This window comes from Scylla paramamosain, chromosome 22 (genome assembly GCF_035594125.1).
Source record: "Scylla paramamosain isolate STU-SP2022 chromosome 22, ASM3559412v1, whole genome shotgun sequence".
Taxonomy (NCBI): domain Eukaryota; kingdom Metazoa; phylum Arthropoda; class Malacostraca; order Decapoda; family Portunidae; genus Scylla; species Scylla paramamosain.
This window is the reverse complement of record NC_087172.1, coordinates 2,270,001-2,292,500: the sequence shown is the minus strand read 5'-3', so window position 1 is coordinate 2,292,500 and position 22,500 is coordinate 2,270,001. Positions and strand designations below refer to the sequence as shown.

The 22,500-nt window shown below is 42.6% G+C and overlaps 1 protein-coding gene across 8 annotated transcripts in view; it reads left to right on the top strand.

Annotated features, from left to right (window-relative positions):
* The window catches only part of LOC135111413 (adenomatous polyposis coli protein-like), a 364,965-nt gene that overhangs the window by 302,263 nt on the left and 40,202 nt on the right, over positions 1 to 22,500 (top strand). For 7 of the 8 annotated variants that reach the window (XM_064024672.1, XM_064024678.1, XM_064024676.1 and 4 more), the window contains 18 exons: positions 3,421 to 3,696; positions 6,813 to 7,115; positions 7,516 to 7,593; positions 8,809 to 8,949; positions 9,512 to 9,633; positions 10,100 to 10,375; positions 10,947 to 11,076; positions 11,630 to 11,812; positions 12,593 to 12,741; positions 13,055 to 14,377; positions 15,706 to 15,952; positions 16,618 to 16,856; positions 17,399 to 17,559; positions 18,028 to 18,151; positions 18,542 to 18,663; positions 19,144 to 19,295; positions 19,863 to 19,991; positions 20,506 to 20,687. In XM_064024672.1, the coding sequence (XP_063880742.1) occupies positions 3,421 to 3,696; positions 6,813 to 7,115; positions 7,516 to 7,593; positions 8,809 to 8,949; positions 9,512 to 9,633; positions 10,100 to 10,375; positions 10,947 to 11,076; positions 11,630 to 11,812; positions 12,593 to 12,741; positions 13,055 to 14,377; positions 15,706 to 15,952; positions 16,618 to 16,856; positions 17,399 to 17,559; positions 18,028 to 18,151; positions 18,542 to 18,663; positions 19,144 to 19,295; positions 19,863 to 19,991; positions 20,506 to 20,687 (4,337 nt within the window). The remainder of the gene's footprint in view (positions 1 to 3,420; positions 3,697 to 6,812; positions 7,116 to 7,515; positions 7,594 to 8,808; positions 8,950 to 9,511; positions 9,634 to 10,099; positions 10,376 to 10,946; positions 11,077 to 11,629; positions 11,813 to 12,592; positions 12,742 to 13,054; positions 14,378 to 15,705; positions 15,953 to 16,617; positions 16,857 to 17,398; positions 17,560 to 18,027; positions 18,152 to 18,541; positions 18,664 to 19,143; positions 19,296 to 19,862; positions 19,992 to 20,505; positions 20,688 to 22,500) is intronic. The other variant, XM_064024675.1, reaches the window with a different exon arrangement.

The window sequence follows — 22,500 nt, the reverse complement described above, 5'->3', positions numbered from 1 at the left end:
AACTATTGACAGCGTGTATTATCTGCGCCATCTTTTCTTTTAACTCTGGATACAACAATATATTTTTATCTGATGGACCTTCAGGTTAAAAAAGACAGTCATCTGTATCTTTATTATTTTCACCATCGTTCCTTTAACTTTTGATGCGAATTTTTGCTCACCTTCGCTTCTCTTAAGTTTGTAAAAGACTCACGTGTATCTTCCTCATCTTTGTTATATTATTTTTATCCTATTTTCAGCTTTTAACTAAATATTATAGTGTTGCTTCCCACATAAGACCGTATTAACATTGTTTCTTCTTATTTTCGTATCTTCAGCGCTTTAAAATAGCTTTTTTATCATCCCTTTATCCACATGTACCTTTCAGTCTTTGTATTATATTTTTTACCCTCGTTTCTTTAAACTTTTAACGTAACATGAGCATTGCATTGTATATAAAACAGTATTTTCTATTTTTCCTTATATTCGTATCTTTAGTGCTTTAAAAAAAAAAAACTTTATAATTGTTCTGTTTTCTTCATCTTCCCTTTAACTTTCCAAAGAATCCAAGCATTGCCTTTCAATTGCTATTCGTCTTAGTATTTACCCTCGCAGCTGTGCCTCTTTGCCTTCAGTGCGCGTCCGGCTGTGGTGCAGGGCGGTCGCGTGCTGGGGGCGTGGTGCCGCTCGCTGGTTTATGTTGGATGCGGTTCATGGTTCGTCACGGGGCGTCCAGGTGGCGAGTAGAGAAATGTGGCAGAACCCTGAGGAGGAGGAGGAGGAGAAGAAGAAGAAGCACGAACAGGAGGAGGAGAGGAGAGGGAAAGGGTGAAACAGCTGTGCATATTTGAAAGACACGGAGATAATAATCCTTGTGTTGACCTTAGAGAGAGAGAGAAAGAGAGAGAGAGAAGAGTAAAGAGTATATTTAGAAGACTTCATTTACCTTTGCAAAGCTGGGGCGAATTTTTCCTGCTTTTTATAGCCTCGCCTGTAGCATTGTTGGAAGGTGGAGGAGGTGGTGGTGGTGGTGGTGGTGGTGGATGTTTGGCTGGGAGGAAGAGGGAGACAGGGAAAGAGAGAAAGAAAGAAAGAGAGAGGGAGAGAATATCAAAGCAGCCCCTTCTTCTTCCTCCGTGAATCGCTAAGGTTTAATTCTGGCAGACAGGAACATAAAAGAGGCCCTTCTTGGCAGGCGTACACCCCCCTCCTCCCTCACCCCCCTCCCCTGTGTCCACACCCCATACACTGAGTAAACACCCTCACCCCGCCGCGACCTGACGTCATGTATGGCGATCGTGACCAACCCGCAGTACACTCACCCTAAAAAAAGGAAGTTTAAAAAGGCCCAGAGTCAGTGCCAAGGGTGTGACGTCACTGGTGCCTGGCGAGCTGCCTGACTGGCCCCCTCGAGCGTGCCCAAGGGGGTGCCGCCCTCGCCTGGCACCCCCGGGACTCACACCTGTGCCGCCCCCCCCGAACCCCGCACCCAACTCCTCTCTCGCTAGATCGGTGGGGGAAGGAGAGGAAAAATCGCATCTCACGTTCACGGCTGCTGATGAAGACAAAGCGAGGCGTAGAAGTGGTGGAATGAGGAAGGCTCGTAAGGAATATAGTAGGGAGTGAAGTGAAGCCGCGCCGCGTGAGGGTGTGGTGTAGAGTAGAGGAGCAGCGCACGTGAGCCAGGTGAAGAACGAGGGAAAGAAGCACCTCAGAGTGTGGAGCGAGGCACGGACGTCACCACTTTTCCCAGAACCAGAGTTTTACACACACACACACACACACACACACACACACACACACACACACACACACACACACACACACACACACACACACACACACACACACACACACCTCCTCTCCTGCTACACGAGCCTCCCAAGTGTTAGCTCAACATACCCAGGCAGCGTGCAACAAGGTGTGTTGACGCGGCACCAACACTAAGGCGATGTTTGGATGATACACACTAATCCCTGTTAACTAAGCACATTTCTGAGGATAAGTGTCCCTCAGCCTCACGTTCCGCAGCTTAAAGGACGCCACCCTCACTCCGCCCTCAGTTTACTACATGACCTCTTTCACTCTCCCTCATGCGCCTCTTTCGCCTCCCTTTCTTCCCGCCCCGCACCCAGTCCCTCTACCCGCTCCTCCTCCCCGCACCATGCAAGGAGCGGGAGGACTCTCTCTACAACCTATCATTACCCACGTCAGTCCACTCTAGACCCCCCGAGATCCACAGGCAGGTGGAAGAAGTGCCTCTGTGGGTATGAAGAGGGAGAACTAATGTAATTTATTCATTAAAGTCTGTTTTTTGCTGCGTGTGATTTATTTGGTGGCGTGCGCGCGGCTCCTCTGGCGGCGGTGACAGCGACAGAGGCCCCGGGAGTGTGTGAGGGCGCGGCGATGCGGGCTTATGAGGAAAGACAAGTGGAGGAGAATGGGAAAAACAACACTTGGCCGCCGCGTTGAAATATCACCGTAGGAGTAAAAGAGAACCCGTGTCTCTGTAATGGCCGGGATGATTAGATAATAAGGTCCTGCACCGCGCTTAATTACCACGTCAAAAGTACCGTGTGGCTTCTGCAGGAGGCTTGAACTTCAGCTCGGGGACGCATGGGGTACGCAGGACACGCTCAGAATCCCCGGGAGATGAGGTTAACAAGATGAATTGAACGTTTTGTCTCAGCAACCTGGCATTAAGGAGTGATGGAGGTGGTGGTGGTGGTGGAGGTGGTGGTGCTCGTGTTTACCCCGCCTTGTTTGTTTGTTCAGTGCATGTTTGGTGGTAACTTGAGGGAGGGGAGAGAGGGAGGGTAGTGTTAATTTATTAGTAGTGTTAGTCTTGTTCTACCTGCGTGTGCAGTTCCTCACCCAGCGGTCCTCTGCGTGGCAAGGTGAGTGTTGATGTCTGTGTAGTGTGGACGTATTGAGTCATGATGGTGGGTGTGATGGCTGCCAGGACTTGCCGTGTTTGTTAATCATTTGAAGAGAAGCACGTGCAAGAAGGTAATTGTTGATGGTTTGACGTTTATGTATGGACGAAAAGTTAAAAATAAATGGTTTCTTTTATTAATGATATATTTCATGAGTGCTTTTAGTTCTTTTAGCACAACAGTCTAATTTATCTACTTATTTAGGATTTTTCTTCATTTATACATACAAAAAAGGAATAAATGTTTTTTTTTTTTTTAAGTTTATCAGTTAGTTAATTATTCAGGTTAGTTAGTTGATTCGTTAGACTGATTTATATATTTATTTATTTGCTTATTTATCTCCTTATCTACTTATCCATGTTATTTACACAACTATATCAATGAAGAGCACGAACTTTGAATGCAGCAGCGTATTGACTAGCACATCAGGCAGTCCCTCCTGCAGCCATCAGGAGAGAACGTGTACCGACATGCAGGACTGACCCTTTCCCTTCCCTCCCCACAGGATGCCTGCGAGCGGTGGCGCGTGGAGGGCGAGGTGTGCCGGCTGCAGGAGGCCCTGGGGCAGCGTCTGGGCTCCACGGCCATGATAATGCGGCGCCGCGACCACCGCCTGCACACCATCAATACCATAGAGAAGACCATTCAGAAGCTGCAGCAGGACTCTCTGCGCACCCACCACAACAACCACCTCAACGGCAACGACCAGGACCCCCAACGAGCAGCCTCCCCGCAGGCACACCACCCCACCGACATCATGGACGCCGTCAATGCCAACCAGGTGAGGGGGTAGAGGTGGTAGTGGTGTTAGTAGACTTGCTTTCATGCTGTTTCCCGTATTGTCTTATTATGTTTTTATGTAGTAGTAGTGGTGGTGGTGGTGGTGGTGGTAAATGTTTCTTCTTCTTCTTCTTCTTCTTCTTCTTCTTCTTCTTCTTCTTCTTCTTCTTCTTCTTCTTCTTCTTCTTCTTCTTCTTCTTCTTCTTCTTCTTCTTCTTCTTCTCTTGTACAGACTGCCACGTTTTTGCCTGAAGGCTTGTTCCCTCTTCTTTTTCTTCTTCTCATTATTATTATTATTATTATTATTAGTAGTAGTAGTAGTAGTAGTAGTAGTAGTAACAGGAGCTTGTAGTATACCACTTTTTTGTATCACTTCTTTAGTTTTTTTTCTATTCGTGCTTCTTTTCGCATTCCTTCCTCCATTGTATTTGACACGTGACTGTGCTATTCTGACACTTCATTTACATTCTTTCACCAGCCTAATCTTGTATCTTGATCCTGATCTTGATGTTAAAGGTGACGTGAAGGAATTGGTGTGATATAGGCCCTTCTAAATCAGGCCTTTATATTTGCATCTCATGTGGAAAAAATGATAAATGAATAGATAAATAAAAAAAAGAGGATGACACGAAGGAATTAAAAGATGACATGCTTCCATTTAAATGACACCTTTGTATTTACATCATCCCTAAATCTCTAAGGAAAAAAAAGAACAAGAATAAGAAAACAGCAGGCGTCATATAATTCTAGTCTCTATATACTTTACATACCATTCTCTCTCTCTCTCTCTCTCTCTCTCTCTCTCTCTCTCTCTCTCTCTCTCTCTCTCTCTCTCTCTCATATTTTGCTACAACACTCTCCTGGTTATCCTCGTTTAGTCTTCTTCATATCACCTGCTTCAAAAACACCTCTTTATTTGCTTTCTTCTATGGTGTTTTCCTGGTGGTTCTCTGCATCTCAACTGTGTCATAATTAGTGTTTTGTTTTCCTCCACTATGTTTTCCTGATTTTTGCCTTCATGATATCACCTGTGTTTCATGTTTTAGTTTTTTTTTTTTTTTTAAGAGAAGTGTTTTCCTGATTTGTGTTTTCTTTGTGTTTCAGTTTGTTTTTTTTCTTTTTTTTATGTTTTCCTGATTAGCGTCTTTGGTATCACCCATTTTTATTTCATGTTTCTTTTGTTTTCCCTAATTTCCTCACACAGTGTATCAAATTCCTTTTGTTTCCCTCTCCTCCACAATCTCTTAATAATATCTTACATTTTTTTGAGTAAGTGCCCTTGATCATTGTAAGTAGGAAGAACGAAACTTACTCAGATACATCGCAAGGAGGAACAGGCTAACTTACAGAGATATGTCACCAAGTAATGATTCTCCTCACTAGTCCATGCAGAGTAAGGCTATTGTGATCTTGAAGTTATTGTCCTTGATTATGATAAGTAAGAAGAGAGGAACCTAGTATTCAGTGTTGTCATATAATTCCCTCACTGTTTAAATCTTTTAGTAATTGTTCTTGATTATAATAAGAGAGGAGTCTAGTTTTCTGTGTTGGCATGTGATCATTCTTCCACTAATACATGCAGAGAGAAACTGTTTAGATTCTTTAGTAATTGTTCTTGATTGTAATAAGTAGGAACAGAGGAACGTACATATGTTGCCACGTACGTAATGCTTCTCCACTAGTACATGCAGAGATAGAGACAGAAAGAGAGAGAGAGAGAGAGAGAGAGAGAGAGAGAGAGAGAGAGAGAGAAAAAGAGAGAGAGACTGTCCCCCTGCCAAATCCCAAAGACAACCTTGCACCAGCCGGGAGGAGTAAAATTCAAGGATATTAACATACTTTGTAATTTTCTCTCGTGTATTTTTTTTACCTTCCCATCTTGCGATTTATTAAAGGCGATGACACATTCAGGAAAGTGGGTGAGGCAGCTATCTGGCTTTGTAGGGATTTATACACTGTTTTCTCCCTTGATGTTTGTTTATCCCTACCCAGATATTAAGGGAGATGACACACTGGGCAAAGGGGGAGGCTGTAAATTGTGGGGTTGTTTGAGACCAGGAGGAGGAGCAGGTTGGTGGTGGTGGTGGTGGTGGGGGAAGGGCAGGCATGGGCAAGGCTGCTGGGCTGTAGGGAGGCTAAGAATGCTTGTGTTGCTAATTTAGAAAGCTTAGATGGAAATGATATGTAATGAGGATGGACATAGATGAAGAGATTGTGAAATTCAGCGAGAGATAAGAGAGTGGATGCTACAAGATTATTGGGCATCACACAAGGAAAACATATAGACAGGAGTGACATTTTTCTCATGATTAAAAGGTCAGACTATCATCTCATATTTAAAAGATAAAAGTTATGCTCCACACTTAATCAAGAGATAAAAGTTGACATGTCACACTTCATTAAGGAATCAAAAGATGGAAGTTTTACATGCCATGCTTAATTAAAAAGATGGAAATTACATTTAACACTTCATTAGAACACAAAAGTTACATTTCACGCTTAATTCAAGGATGTTATCTTTTAATTAAGCAGCATGGAAGAAAAAAATACCTAGAGTAGACAGATGTTAAATTCCATCTTTACATAAATTAAATCAATATTGTGGAGACTTGAGTTGTAATATATAAAGGATTGGCGTTGACCTTAAAAAGATGAAGCCTCAATATGACTGTAAGTTGTGGTTTGAGTTCACTGCGGTGAGAGCATGGACTGAATGTTTAGCTAGTCTTATTAAAGCACTCACTGTCTTGCCTGGGTAACGTAATAATTATGTCCGGATTGTATTGAGGCCACACTTTGCAGCTGTGTGGGTTGGCTAATGCAGTGGTCATGTCCAGAAGGCTTCATTAAGGCCACATTTTACTTCTGTGTAGGTTGACTAATGGATGTAAGAACGTAAGAAAATAAGGAAAGCTACAAGAAGTCATTAGGTTTACATGTGGCAGTCCCTGTATGAAACATACCTATTTCCACCTATCATTACCCTCCATAAATGTGTATAATCTTCTTTTAAAGTTCCCATAAATTTGATCATCACTATGTCATGTCCAGAAGGCTTTACTAACATCACTGTAGTTGTGAAGGTTAGCTAAGACTTCATTGATTCACTCTTTGCAGCTGCAGGATGAGGACGCCACGGCTGACGACATCAGTGAGATCCCGGAAATGGACTCCCTACAGTCAGACCCTGTCCCACACCACCCTGCTGAGAGGATGCAGCCCAAGGGCAGGCCGTCCCTCGCCAATCAGAACTCCAATGACCTTGATTCCCCCACTGACACCTTACTGCAGCAGGATATACCCCCTGGAAAGCTGCCGCCAGCCATCGAGGCTGTACTGCGTGGTGCCTGGCCCTTTGAGAAGGCACTATGGCACTCCAGCCCTGCCTCCATGGGCATGCCATACAAGAACAATAACCAGGTACTGTTGGTTCTCCATCTATCTCACTTGCAAGCTGTTGGTGATTTACTTGATCTAGTCCATGGAGTCAAAAGATATGGAGTTCTTAGAGTTTGTGAGGAGGGAAGGCAAAGACAGGAGGAAATGGACACCCTTCTGATGTAGTGATCTGTTATAAGTAGATATATTGATTAATAAAGTTTGAAAAAAGTACTTTGAAGCTTTGAAGTAGGTATGTACTGTGGATGCAGATTCTGGATTGTGTCTCAAATTGCATCCATCTCACAAAGTCAAAATGAGTTCCCTAAATAATGTGTTATTTTGTTTTTCTCTTCCCCAAGAAAGTAGCAGAATATTTCTCATGTGTAGATTCGTCATTATCTAATTCACCTACATTCTAATCGTCACATTCATCCTGCAGGAGGTGCCGGGCATCATGGCCACCTCCAGCGTCACCAATCGCCGCGCCCAGAGCACCCAGCAGCTCCTCACCAACAAGGTACTCACCACACTGTCCACCTCACCACAGCCTTACCCTAGTGACTCTACTGCTGTCTAGGGGGAGCTAGAAAAGTTTAGCGGTGCATAACAAGCACTCAAAGATTTAGTAAATATTTTCATACACTTAGTACAGGAATGTGGGTTGAATTAAAGGATTACATAAGGAATTTTAGCAAGTGAATCTGGTAAAAATGTGTCTTAGTGTTTAGATGAGTTATGCTTGTCTTTAAGTAGAAAGCTCATGAAATTTGACTGACTGCCTTTTTTTTCCATGGCAATAAATTACTAGCAGGCTGTTGCTTTAGATCATGCCAAGTGTTAAGGTGCTTTCTGACACTGAGCCTTTTTTTTTCAGTGACAATAATCCTCTTTATGTTGATTAGTGTCATGTATGTTAGCTTAAAATAGAATCCAACCTGAGTTTCTTGCAGTCCAGATTATGCATTTTTTTTCCACAGTGAGTTAGAGAGTTAGAGCAAACAAATACATCCATGTTCATGTTTATGGATGATGCAAGCTTTAGAATGTCTTAATATTGCTGTAACACCTCATGACTCTGTTACTAGTGGCCTTATTGGGTCATTGATGTGTGTGTGTGTGTGTGTGTGTGTGTGTGTGTGTGTGTGTGTGTGTGTGTGTATTTGTTTGTTTACTTAATAGTATTCGTGGCGTAAGCAGCATTCATTTGATCTTGTCTTTATATTTATCAAGTTCTTCCTTAAGTTGATATACACACCTTTCTGTTATCATCTCTTCCTTCAATCCATACTTGTGTTGGAAAGTTGTGATTTTTTTTTTTTTTTTTTTTTTTACTTTATTCAAGGATCTTTCCTCTTCCAAATTTTCCTTTGTCTCATGAAGTGTCCAGCCTCATTTTGCCTTCACAGTTGTGCATCTTTTCTCTCAAAATGTTCCAGTGTTTTCATAAATTTATGCATAACTGTCTCTTTTATATTCTCTTAATTTAAATTTTAGCAGTTCTATCTTTTCATAATTTTATCATACTTCTTATCTTGTATTTATTCTCCCATGTTTTCTTATCTGAGAGAGCTACAAAACCAGCATAGTCCAATTTTGACCTAATGATAAACACATGTCAAAGTGTGTGTGTGTTGTGTGTGTGTGTGTGTGTGTGTGTGTGTGTGTGTGTGTGTGTGTGTGTGTGTGTGTGTGAGTGCCAGTGCCGGTGTCTGAGGTGTCGTGGTGCCGGCAGGTGGAGATGGTGTACGGCTTGCTCTCCATGTTCTCCTCGGGTGACCGGGATGACATGAGTCGCACGCTGCTGGCCATGTCCTCCTCCCCTGACTCCTGTGTGGCCATGCGGCAGTCCGGCTGTTTGCCCTTACTCATCCAGGTGCGTGTGTGTGTGTGTGTGTGTGCGCGTAAGTGTTGATACAGGACCATATTCTGAAACACTTCTGCATCACATCTCAACTACTTTCACATGGCTCTAGTTGAAGTTACACGGGTTTTGAAGGGTGTTTTTACAGTTGTAGTGACAGATTTCCAAGATTTCTAAACTATCAACAGGAGAAACACTCTTGAGAACCTGGTGAATTGTATCTGTGGCCTTTGGAAATAGCTTTGGTGTGAGAGTGAAGTGTTTGTTTATTTACCTATGTAATTCTATTCCGATATAGCTTTTGATGTTGAGAATCCCAGCTGCTTTCAAGACTGGTTTTTTAATTAACTTTAGGATTATCTAGTTGCCATGTTATGTGTTACGCATATCATAAAGTTTTCATGTAAAGGATGATGCTAATTTTTTGTGTTTTGATAAAGTTGCTGTTATAGATGCTTTCATTAGTTTGCCTTTTTATTAATGCAGAACTTGTCCTAGTATAGTTTTTCTGGTATGAACTTGATGATTTGTATTGTGATCAGGACTTATTTGTTTTGTTGTTCTCATTGGTCAGCTTCTGCATGGAGGTGATGGGGATGTAGCGCCCACAAGAGAGACAAGGCTCCGGGCAGCACAGGCACTACACAACATTGTCCACTCACACCCTGACGACAAGCGCGGCCGGCGAGAAGCAAGGTACTGCCAGGTGGTGTCCAGGTGTGACAGGGAGGTGAAAACAGTGCTGGGCTTGTCATGATGCTGTTTGGTGTCTGCTGAAAGATAAGATTGTGGTTTTTTTTTTCCCAGTGTGATTCAGATGCAGCTTAAAATACAGTTTTCCTTCAGATTTTTAAGATAATCTTTTTGGAGAGCTATAATTCTCACAAAATTTTCAGTTGTAAAAGTGAATCTTGGTTAAGGAATATTGAATTTGTCATGTAATATGTAAATAATATTCATTAAACAAATTCTGTAAACTGAGTAAAACTGAATAGAATTTCAAATAAATCTGAAAATACAGAAAACATTAATTGAAAAAATTTACAACTTATATTCGATTCCAACTTACAACTCTACAATAGATTTAAGGAGCATAATACATCAGTACTTGGTGCTTCCCTCATGTTTTGCCGTCAGCCTCACCACCCACCTCTCCCTGCAGGGTGCTGAGGCTGTTGGAGCAGATCCGGGACTACTCAGACTACCTGTATGAGCGTCTGGAGCGAACCAGTGCGGGACGAGGGCCACTGCTGGAGGACGACATGGACCGCCACCCATGCCCCGCCATGGCCGCCCTCATGAAGCTCTCCTTTGACGAGGACCATCGCCATGCCATGTGCACACTGGGTGGCCTCCATGCCATTGCCGAGCTCATCCGCCGCGACCACGAGGGACATGGCTCCACCACCTCGGACCAGTACTGCATCACTCTTAGAAGGTGAGGCAGGGCAGGGTGAGAGTGCAAGGTGGTGGTAATAACAGCTGGTAGGGTGAAGGAGAGTGCAGGATGGTGCTAGTAGTGGAATGTATGGTGTCTTAAGAATGTAATTTAGTGTGAACCAGGAAGCTGCAAAGATAATGATTCATTGGTCAGTAAAATATACAGGGAATAAGAATGGCTATGTCAAGATGTGGGCATTTCATAAGAAAAGATGTTGATAGATTACTCTATAAGTGTTTGGGACCAGTTGAAGAAGCACTGGAAACAAGACTTCATTTCCTTGTGGGTGAGAGACTAAATATAATGGAAGACTATGGGGAGAAAGAGGAAGTATAATGTAAATGTACATGCATATGCTTTTGTAAATTAGACTTGCTGAGGATAATTGTACTAAAACCATCTCCTAGTAAGAGATATGTGATGTCTCAATTAGACTATTGTTACAGTTACACATAATTACTAGTTACTAAATTCTTGAGGCCTAGTAAGTTGAAGGAAAGATGAAGGATAGAGGAGTGAGGGAGTCTGAGAAGGACATGCACATCCACTAACTCTGATATCCTTGCAGGTACGCTGGCATGGCCCTCACCAACTTGACCTTCGGGGATGGCACCAACAAGGCCCTGCTGTGCTCCTTCCGCTCCTTCATGCGGGCGCTGGTGTCGCAGCTCCACTCCCCCAGTGAGGACCTCAGACAGGTGGGTGGGCTGTTGTATTGCTGTGCAATATTATGTTACTGGTGGTGTTCTCAACATTACTGTCATGTTTTCAGGTGTAGTTGTTAGAGATACTGTGAGTGTATAGAAAACTTTATTCAGTATTTTTTATTTATTTATTTTTATTTATTTATTTTTTTATTTATTTATTTATTTATTTATTTTTTTTTTTTTTTGTTAGTAAACTAGAGATAAATTTTTGATTTTATATTAAGAATATACTTTTTTCACAATTTTTTTAGCTCAAACTCAAAATTATATCAATTGTTGATGCTGCTTAGGTCTACTTTTGTGTTTTTATGTTTTTAAATTATATCGTTTCTCTAATACATTAATCTTTTTCTCTCCCTTTTTCTTAATATTTTGAGAGAGGGTACAAGGTGTGGAAATTATATAAGTTATTAATGCTATTTAAATTACTTTATTTTTTATTTATCTATTTTTTTTTAAGGATGCTGCATACTGTAATTTGCCTCTCCATTTGTTTAGGCCAGTTGTCTCAGAACTTAATGAAATGAATCTTGGTGTGTTTCAGGTGACGGCCAGTGTGCTGAGGAACCTGTCATGGCGGGCCGACGGAGGGAGCAAGGCCAGTCTGCGGGATGTGGGGGCGGTGGCCATCCTGATGCAAGCTGCCCTCTCCGCCCGCAAGGAATCCACACTGAAGGTCATCCTGTCAGCCGTGTGGAACCTCTCTGCTCACTGTAGTATTAATAAGGTGCGTCTTATTATTATGAGGCAGCGAGCAGCTTTGTGGTGGTTCATCCGTGTGGAGGAAATCTGTGGTATTACATAGGTCTGTTTGTTGTTATATGGGCCATTGAGAAGTGTCACCAAGTCACCAAATTCAAAATTATGTTTATTGTTTATGCTCAGATAGCAGAAGTCAAATCACACAAGACTGTATTTCCTGTGACTAGGTCTGAATGTATCCCATAATGCACTTCACCTCAAGGAATATCAACATTAAATAGGAGTTACAAGTCAAGGATTATATATAGTAATGCAAATTACAACAAAATTTTATTCAATTTATAGACACAACTAAGACACAGTCACTGACCAAATTAATCAGAGTTTTCACTCACACTCCCACATCTAGTAATGAATGAAGGACCTCCTAATTGTTACTCAGGCAGAGAAAACCTTATCTACCACATGCAATGGAAAGAAAATAATATAAAAACTGTACAACTGTTGCATTATGGTACTTATCCACAGTATTAAATATCCATGAGGGCTTTATACATCAGTCTTTATTATAGAATAGTATAGAAAAATGTTTAGGTCATGTCATGTAGAGTATTTGTTGTGTTCCTTGTCCGTTACTTGCATGAACTACAAACTTATGCAATATACCAGTACTGCATTCATTTACCGACATGGACAAAATTTAGTCAGTACTGTATGTATAAAAATATGGACAAAATTAAAATTAAGGAGTGCTTATGGATTGTACTCATGAGTCGTGTGTAAGAAGAAGGGACTCACTCTGCAGGCTGAGATCTGTGCTGTGGATGGTGCGCTGGCCTTCATCTGCAGCACCCTCACCTACAAGTCACAGTCCAAAACCCTCGCAATCGTGGAGAATGGAGGAGGAATACTCAGGAACATTTCTAGTCATATTGCTGTGAGGGAAGATCTTCGGTGAGTATTGTTCACATGGGATTTCTTAATCTTTTGGCTTTGTTTCTCACAGCACTGTATTACCGATGTACAGTCAGTTGGATTAAGTAGAAATGTATTTGATGTATTTGTTAGGTATCATTTTATTTATTTATTTATTTATTTATTTATTTTGTGTATTATTTCTAACATTGTGGCTTTAGTTCTCACAGTATTGCTGCTGTAGCTAGAGTTAGATTCAATAGAAGTGATTCTTTTCTAATAGTGCTTGTTATGTATTGATACAATTGTTTTGTTGTAATATATCCTCATAATGTAATTTTCCTCTGGCCAGGCAAGTGCTGAGGGAACACAACACACTGAGCACACTCCTGGGCCAGCTGCGCTCTCCCAGCCTGACTGTGGTGAGCAACGCCTGCGGCACACTGTGGAACCTTTCTGCCAGGTGCTCCCAGGACCAGCGGATGCTCTGGGAACTCGGCGCCGTGCCAATGCTCCGCTCCCTCATAAACTCAAAACACAAAATGATATCCATGGGTTCAAGTGCAGCCCTGAAGAACTTGTTACAGGCACGGCCAGAGGGCATGTCCCTGACTGACCCCCGGCATGGCATGGGGCTGCCATCCCTGCAGGCACGCAAGCAGAAGGCACTTGAACAGGAGCTGGACCCCTCCCTTTCTGAGACCTGTGATAACATTGAGACATCTCCACGTTCCTCCCCAACACACCCACAAGGTACAGACCCCCACTTCTACGGCCAGCCTGGGGACGCCACCCAGTATTACCCAGGGCCCCGGCCAATGTTCCACTCCCTGGGGGCACAGTACATGAGGTCCGAGAGCAGAGACTCCATATCATCCACACACTCCGACAACTCCCATGACCGGATGCGACAGATACTGATGCGTCACCAGCAGGCTGGCCGGGAGGGGATAGGGGAGGCCGGGCGCCCGCTGGACCTGTCCCTGCGCTCCATGGCGCCACCATCACACTGTGTGCCTGACATTGCTCACATGAGTCAGGAAGAGCTGCAACGCCACCTGGAGTCCAAGGACTTCAACACGAGTGCTGATGAGATCTTCGCCGCACGGGTGAGGGGCGCCAAGGAGGTGTTTGCCAGTCAATCAAACGAAGCCTTGCCATTCAACAATGGCCTCAGCAGCAGCACCTCAGAAGCCACAAGGAACGGCTCCTTCTCTGGCGCCTCACCTCAGCCTCCCTTCAGCCCACGTAGGAGGCCCTCCACCACCGCTGAGGAGGACCGGAGCACAGCTGGGCGTACCTTTGTCAATGGGAAGCAGCAGCAGCAACAGCAGCAGCAGCCTCACAACGAAGTGCACTACAACTACTACAGCAAGTACGTGAACTACAGCCGCAACCTGGCAGAAGTCGACATCGAGAACGACTCCCAGGACGAGCCCTTGAACTACAGCCTGAAGTGTGGCACGGGCACCACCCTGAAGACCCCCACCAACGAGTCCATGGCCAGCATGACCCAGAGTGTGGAGCGGCCTGTGCCACAGATTGACAACTATGTGGTGGAGAGGAGAGCAGAAGCAAGGAAGGCAGAGCCACACACGGAAGCCAAGAGAGAACCTGAGAGCTTTGGCAGCTACACTGAAACAGACCTGGACCAACCCACCAACTTCAGTCTAAGGTAATTGTCTCCACTCAGTTATGTGTAATCTTCTCCATCAAGTATGGCAGTTGATATAATATCTTTATAAATTAATATCACCCTGCACAAAGTCCTGGAATTTCTGTTACCATCAAGAGTAGACTAGAAGAAAGCTGTATATAACTGACATCATTACTAAACAATGGCTGCAGCATTTTGTATCACCCTTAGTTACTCACCATTGGTCTTGGACAGTGTGCTATTGGGTCAGGCTCTGGTTCTGGTGGAGTTGCCCGAGGCTAATCAGTAGCAGTGCGAGGGACCGGTACAAGGCACAGACGCCAACATTCCTTGTGAAAAAAATGAGCCAAAGAAAACCCGTCAGTGGTTTGTAACTATTGTGATGTGCCAATATGACTAGCGTATGCTTGGTACTCAAAGCTTGGTGCTAGCTGCCCTAGTGTGTCCCGGTGTGTGGCCACAGGCTGGAGGCAGTGCTGCAGTGACTAGACTGCTTCGCCTCACACCCGTAACTCCTCATCACCTAACACAGTTACCAGTACTTGTGTGTGTGTGAGAGAGAGAGAGAGTGTGTTGAAGGTCCTAAGTGTTACTTACAAAATAACAGTGTGTAATAATGTGTCCTAAGAATTACTGATGTGAAATTCATTACCATGTTCATTACATAGTTTTCTGGGTGAAATAAGGTCATTATCAGCCAACTTCAAATGAAATTATCAGGGGATTTAATACTTTTCTGGGTCCAGGCTCCTGAGGGATGCTTGATTGTCTTTTCTTATCAAAAAACCTGGAAAAAATATATAAGTAATAACAAAGTAATGGAGAGGGAATCACTGCAAAAATATTGATGCTGCCATGTTGTCATTAAGAACCACAAACCAAGTGCCATAATTTTTTTCTGAGGATACCTTGAACTGAGACACTCAATTATGATTTCAAACTTTCTGATCAAAAATATATAAGATCTTATAAAAGCACTGATAATGTTCCACTGTGTTTCCCATTGTAGATAACACCACTTTGTTAGTCATTGGCTCACACATAGCTGAGCTTGGTGTGTGTAAACATTCTTGAGAGCTTGAAGTTCCCCTAGACCCTTGACGAGCAGCTGTGTTGTGTCAGGGTGTGTTCCCCTCCACCTGCCGCTGAGGAGCAAGTTTGAAGTGCCATTTGTTGCCCTATAACTCCTGAATCATGTGAAAAACATCAAATTACACTTAACAGGATGATCTCAGACAACCTTATAATAAAGATCCTTCATAAAGACCACATTTGACCATATAATCCAGATCTCCATGCAGTCACTCCTGTATGTCCTCATTACCTTGAGTCACCACGTATTGCAGGTATTCAGAGGAGAGAGATAGTGATGAGGCCGCCTTGTACCGCCGCCCTCCCAAGCCTCCCCCCGAACCCGCCGCACAGTTCTTCGAGCCGTCCGTGCACGACGACTCGGTCAAGACATACTATACTGAGGGTACTCCTTATGAGACACCCTACAATTTCTCCACCGCCAATTCCATGACAGACCTGAGAGAGCCTGCCATCAAGGAGATTGAGAGGGAAGGGGCAGCCGGGGCCAGCAGCAGTGAGGTGGGTCTTTTTACTTGTCTATTTATTCATTTGGTTTATCTATTTATATAAGAGGAGCACTGGCCTAGAATGAAAAGAAAGAAAGAAAGGCCCACTGAAGTGCCAATCCTTAAAGAAATGTCAAAAAGGATCATCCAAAACTGGTGATGATGGGAGGTGCTTGTGTTGGGGAAATGTTGAGTGATTGTGTCCACCTTAGTAGTTATTGCTGTGTTATTGTTATGGATCTTCATCATCAGGATCCCCAGTTTGGTTTAGGAGGTGCTGCATGCTGCTGAGGTGTTGATAGTGATGAGTGACTGTCTCCATATTAATTTTTGTTATTGTTATTGTTGTTGATCTTAATCATCTGTGTTTCCAGTTATCAAAATTATCTCAGGAACTTGATGTTGCCTGTTCATCTTAATCACAAAGATTGGGTCTGATAAGGAATTTTCTTATCTATACTTTACCAGGCAGAGACAGTTATCTTCCAGCTCTGGATGATCCATTTCACTGCTCTCAGTGGACCTTTTTTTTACTTCGTTCTGTTGTCTTTGGCTAGAGCCCATCTTAAAACTTACATATAGAAAAGAAGAAAAAGACACCGGTAAAGAGAAGTAGCCGATGCAAAACATCTGTATTCACACATTCACACTCAAAAGCATTGTTATCTTCCTCCAAAGAAGAAGAAAGAGAAGAAAGGCAAGGCAGAGGAGCTGGAGAACATCGAGGATGACGGGCGGGACACGCTGGAGCCACTGCCCTCCCAGCCAGGGCCACCCGGCAAGAGTGGCCTCAGCTCCGGCATGATGACGCCCGACAAGCCGGTGACCTACTGTGTGGAGGGAACGCCCGTCTCCCTCTCCAGGTTCTCCTCAGTCTCTTCCCTCACCAGTGGGGAAATCAACGCAAACAATGCCAGGTGAGCACAGCTCTGGTCTGGGGAGGAGGAGGAATGATTTCTGAATTTTTGTGATTTAATGAGCTAATGTTTTGTGAAAATGTCTTATGATTTGTAACTTTGTTTTTTGTTCCTTGAGAATTAATATTTCTTTGCCAGTGAATCTAAATTAAATAAGTTTCCCCATAAATTAAGATGTGAGATTCAGGTTCATTATAAATTTCTGAGCCTTTGTGATGATTTAATGAGCAGTGTTCATATGAAACATGTGATGATTTATAACTATATTTTTGTGATTATTATTGCAGCAAAATTTTACTTTCCTCTGTCAATAAATGCAAATTAAGTAACTTTCCATATATAAGGATTTGTGATTCAGCTTGTCTCTATATTAAAATAAAATATACATAAAAGATTAAAAAGTAATAAAAAATCTGATAAATATAGTGTACATACATACAGACAGTCTATTTCATTATCACATCTGGACACAACCTTCATACACACCACATAATTTCATCTGCCCGTCGAAATCACTGCACACATAATCTGATGCCCAGCAGAGATGGCCTCCTTGGGGACCTGGCAGAGGACCGGGGACACAAGCCACAGGTGACAGTTGAGGAGAAGAAGGGAGCCCAGGAGGGAGCTGGAGAGGAAATTGAGGATGCCACCCAGGACGGCAGCCACACTCCCTCCTCACAGCAGCTGGAGAGGCCAGAAGGTAGGATATGTTAGGGAGAGTAAGAGAGAGAGAGAGAGAGAGAGAGAGAGAGAGAGAGAGAGAGAGAGAGAGAGAGAGAGAGTGGAAATACAAATATTGGTTCCTAAAGTAGTGGTGTCATGAAGTCCACTGAATTTCACGTCTAAATCAAATCATTCTCCTGTGTCTTACAGAGCAACACTATATAAATTTTTTTCCACTCATTTTTGTGCTTCTTTCCATGATATGTTAAAAAAAAGGAAGAAAATAATTTGATATATGAACTGGTGAACTCCTTTATGTTAAAAGCAACACTACAAAAAGGAAAGAAAGAAAATAATCATTATTCCCCAGCCACACTTGCACCATACCCTCATTCAGCCCCAGTCAAGATCTAATGAACTGCTTTATGTTTAGAGAAATGCTAGGAAAAGATAGCAAAGTGTCATACCTGAGCTGCACTTGCATCATGCCCTCACTCCCCTGCAGGCAAGAGTGTGCACTATGAGGAGACACCACTCATGTTCTCCCGTGCCACCTCCGTCTCCTCCCTCAGCAGCTTCGAGGTCCAGTCCATCCACGACGACCGGAGCTCTGTTGTCTCAGACTTCAGGTACCATGGTGGTCTTTGTGGTGCAGCTTTTTTAATTATTTTTACTTAAAGGAACATCAAACTTCTGTATTTGTTTATAAATTTTTTTCCCGTTTTTCCTTCCAGTCAGTTTAAAGTTAAAAGGAACTATTAATTTCTGTATTAATTTTTAGCATGTTTCCTGTCTTCCCATCAGCCAGTTTAAAGTTAAAAGGAAAAATTAATTTCTGTATTTGTCTATAGCATTTTTCCTGTCTTTTCTTCTAGCTGGTTTAAAGTAAAAAAGAACTGTCAATTTCTATATTCATTTTTAGCATATTTCCTGTCTTTTCCATTAGCTGGTTTAATATTAAAAAGAACAGTTAATTTCTGTACTAATTTTTATCATTGTTCCCCTCTCTCTCCCATCAGCCGGTTTACCAGTGGTGCAATATCTCCAAGTGACCTTCCAGACTCACCTAACCACACTGTTCCTCCAAGCCCCAAGCGCTCCAGGCCGCCCTCACAGCCTTTCAAGCCTCCACCTGCACAGAGTGAGTCCTCAGCCTCCCTCATCATCACTGAATATCAAGAAAAGACTGGGATGATATTGAAATAACATTAACATTTTTGTCTGAGGTTTAGATAGATTTAGATTCATTCAGCTCATGAATTTCACTGTTGATCTCTTCATTAGTATTTTCATCTGAGGGCAAAGTTAAATTAGGTTAGATTTGGTTTAGATTCATTCATTTCATTAATTTTAATGCTGATCCCTTCTCTGTGTAGATCATGACTTGAAAAAGCATCATATTTTGCTGAGAAATTAACAGTCAGTGTCCGAAAATTAGTAGTAGGCATTTCTATAATCCCCAGACCAATACATCCTTTACTTACATAATCAGGAATGTGATATGTTGAAATGACTGTTAAGAATAGAAGAACACAAAATAAGGTAAACTGCAAGAAGCCATCAGGCCTACACATGCCAGTCCCTGTGTGTGTATCTCATGTGTGTGTGTGTGTGTGTGCAGTTCCAGGCCCAAGAACCAGCACTGGAGTGTTCAGTGAGGCACCAAGAGCCTTTGTTGAAGAAGGCACCCCTGTAGAGTTCTCTCGAGCCACCTCACTCTCATCACTCACTATTGATGATGACCTGCCGGTTGTAGATGATGGTGTGCCCAGGGTAAGACTCTCTCTCTCTCTCTCTCTCTCTCTCTCTCTCTCTCTCTCTCTCTCTCTCTCTCTCTCTCTCTCTCTCTCTCTCTCTCTCTCTCTCTCTCTCTCTCTCTCTCTCTCTCTCTCTCTCTCTCTCTCTCTCTCTCTCTCTCTCTCTCTCTCTCTCTCTCTCTCTCTCTCTCTCTCTCTCTCTGCACAGAACAAATCTAAAAAACATTTACAAACAGATTATAAGTGGAAAAGAACAGTAGATTTAATTTTAACATTCAGTGCATTTCTGTTATTGTTTTTAGTACTTTTATAATCTTTACTTCTAAATGTAGGTACATTATGCATTCATTAAATGGGTAAAGGATATCATTACTTTTTTTTTTTACTCTTAAACTATCATGCTACATAATTGTAAGTTGAATTTATTTGGTCATGGGTCAAATATGTCATTTCCCAAGTACTTTGCTATACCTGGTTACTCCCTTCAGCCACTTCATTCCCCATGACATTTTTCTCACCATCAGTCACCATATCACAGCACCTTAAGTCAATCATTCAGTCAACTAACCATCCTCTCCCTCAGGATCGGCTACGAGGGGATGGCAAGGACAGCAGCGAGACCACCACCGGCAGTGAGGCGTCCCTCTCTGCTGCCCGGGGTCCTGTGGGGGTCAGAGGAAGAGTCTCCACCAGTATTCCCAGACTTGGACAGGTGAGGCAGACTTATTGCTTCCTGCCTGCACCTGTGTCTGGAGCAGGAGTGTTGTTGGTGCATATCAAAACATATTTACTGATTGTTTAAAAGAGGTTATGCCTAAATTTAGACCATTTTATTAAGTTTTTAGAGGAATTTAAGGTCATTTGAGACTGTCATTGTATGATGTTAAGCTGCAGTTTGATTTATTTTTATTAGAAAAGGTTAGTTTTTATGAGGTTTTCTAGGCTGAGACCATTTTTTGTGTGTAGTTTTTTAGAGGAGGTGAGTGGGTGAGTTTTATGAGAGACTGTTTTGAGTCAGATACACAACAGCTAAACCTTGGTGATGAATATTAAGTCAAGCGTTCATTCCTGTGTGCATGACCTTCACGTGGGTGTGAGGTCATTCCCCGCAACCACAAGGTTTAGGATGAGTCACTCTCAGGCATCCCTGCACAGGAGGAGGGAAAGCAGCGTGGAGTGAGATGACGGAGGTGACTAAAAACATGTCATTTATTGTTGGTGTGCAGGAGCGTGGCGGCCTGAGCCCAGTGGCGCGCGAGGCGGAGGAGGAGGGAGTGCGGGAGGGCGCCAAGGAGCGAGGCGAGGCCCGATCTCGCGAGCACTCCGGCACGCGGTCCAGCACCCACACGGACTCCGAGAGCGAGGACCTGCTGGCGGAGTGCATCAGCTCCGGCATGCCCGACAACACGTGAGTGTGACTGATGGATCTGTCTGTGTCTTCCTCTGGTGCTGCGTCCTCCCTTATCTTCTCGTTTTCTTTGTATTCAGCATTTTTCCTTGTGTATTCATCTGTGACGTCTTCTCTTACCTCTTTCTTATTTTCCCGTGTCATTTGTCTTCACCATCTTTCCACCTCCATATCGAACTGCTACACTTTTTAAGAGAGGAATATCAGTCCATAAAAAAAAGGGTCTTTCTTTTGGACTTTCTATTCGTTTATTTTTTATTTATTTATTTATTTTTTTTTTTTTTGGGAGGACGGCATTATGAGTTTTTTTTTTCTATTTGTTATTTGCTCTCGCTCGATCCTACAATACATAAAAAAAGGCGAAACATTTTTACTGTCTTGTGCTCCATTTCCTTCAGTCTATTAGGCAATCTTTTAAATACATAAATATACTGTCTCATTATTTCACAGCAATTTCTCGCATCTTCGAACTTACCATCCTTACATTACACTGCTACCTTCACTCTTTTTCCCAATCGTATACCCGTGTTTTGTTCTCTAGCAGCTGTTTTTCACGCATATATTTATTCCTTTATCTTATTGCTGCTTTTGACATCCTCAGTACTCTTGAAGTGCATATGCTTGTTATTTTTGGTGCAGTAAGTGCGTATCGGAGGGAAGGGAGTCTCGTGGCGGGCAGGCAGGCGGGGAGAGAGAGCGTGTATGTTATATGCACGGTCACTGGAGCACGAAGATGGGGTTTGTGATTGTGTCGCTCAAAGGTTTATTGTGGTATTGTTACTTAGAGGTCTTTATAAAACCCTTTTACTATATTCAAGAAACTATGAACAATGTATGAAATCTTTAATAAACAGCTACAAGAAAAAAAGGGATTGAAATTTGGTTATACAGTATCTGGCCAGGATAATTTAAATAATGTCAGATTTGACCAGTTCAGTTGCACTGTTTTGTCCGTAGGTCTATTTACGTGTGTGGGAAGTGAATAATAGTAATCTCTACATTTTATCCTTGTCCATTAATCCTATCTTAGAATATTAAAGCTAAAACAATATAAATGTAAGAAAAAAAATGGAAAAAATTACCCTCATATTTTAGTCTGTACAGCGTGAATGAGCGGTTGGCCTGAATGTTGCTTGAATAAAAACTTCATGTAAATTCAATTAAGTTTAATATATTTAAACCGAATTCGTGTAAAAAAAAAAATAAATAGATAAACCGAGTCATCTGAAGTTTAATGAATCGGGAAAGACGCGCCGACTAGAATTAAAAAGGATCAAAAGTGACAGGTAAAAAAAAAAGTGTGTACCAAGTCAGCGTTCCGGTAAATAGTTATGATGTCCGAGCTAATAGTAGCCGCTCAGTGCCAGGCGCCGCCACACGAGGCTCCCTTCACTCCCCCAGCGCGCAGCCAGTTTTTGCCGTGTTGACCGCAGTACAGAACACCGCTCACTCACCGCTGGCCCGGTTCTCTTCAGGGTTGTTCGTCGTTTGTCATTATTTTATTTTAACAAGCTATACGTTATTTTTCATTTTGTTTTTTGTTTATTCTGTTTCATTCGTCCATTCATTCGTTCACTTTATTCATTCTTTTTATTTGTTGATTGATTGATTCTTATTTATTTATTTATTTGTTTATTTTTCGTGGTACAGTCTTAGTGAGAAGTTGACTAAACCCTATATTTACTTCGCTGTCTAAAGTCCTCGATCAGCTGATGGTCTTACGAAATGTACAATTGATGGCAAGATTAAAAGGAAACTTAAAACACAGCACTGACGCAAAGAGTTAAATCATATCCGACCGCGACTGTGTGTG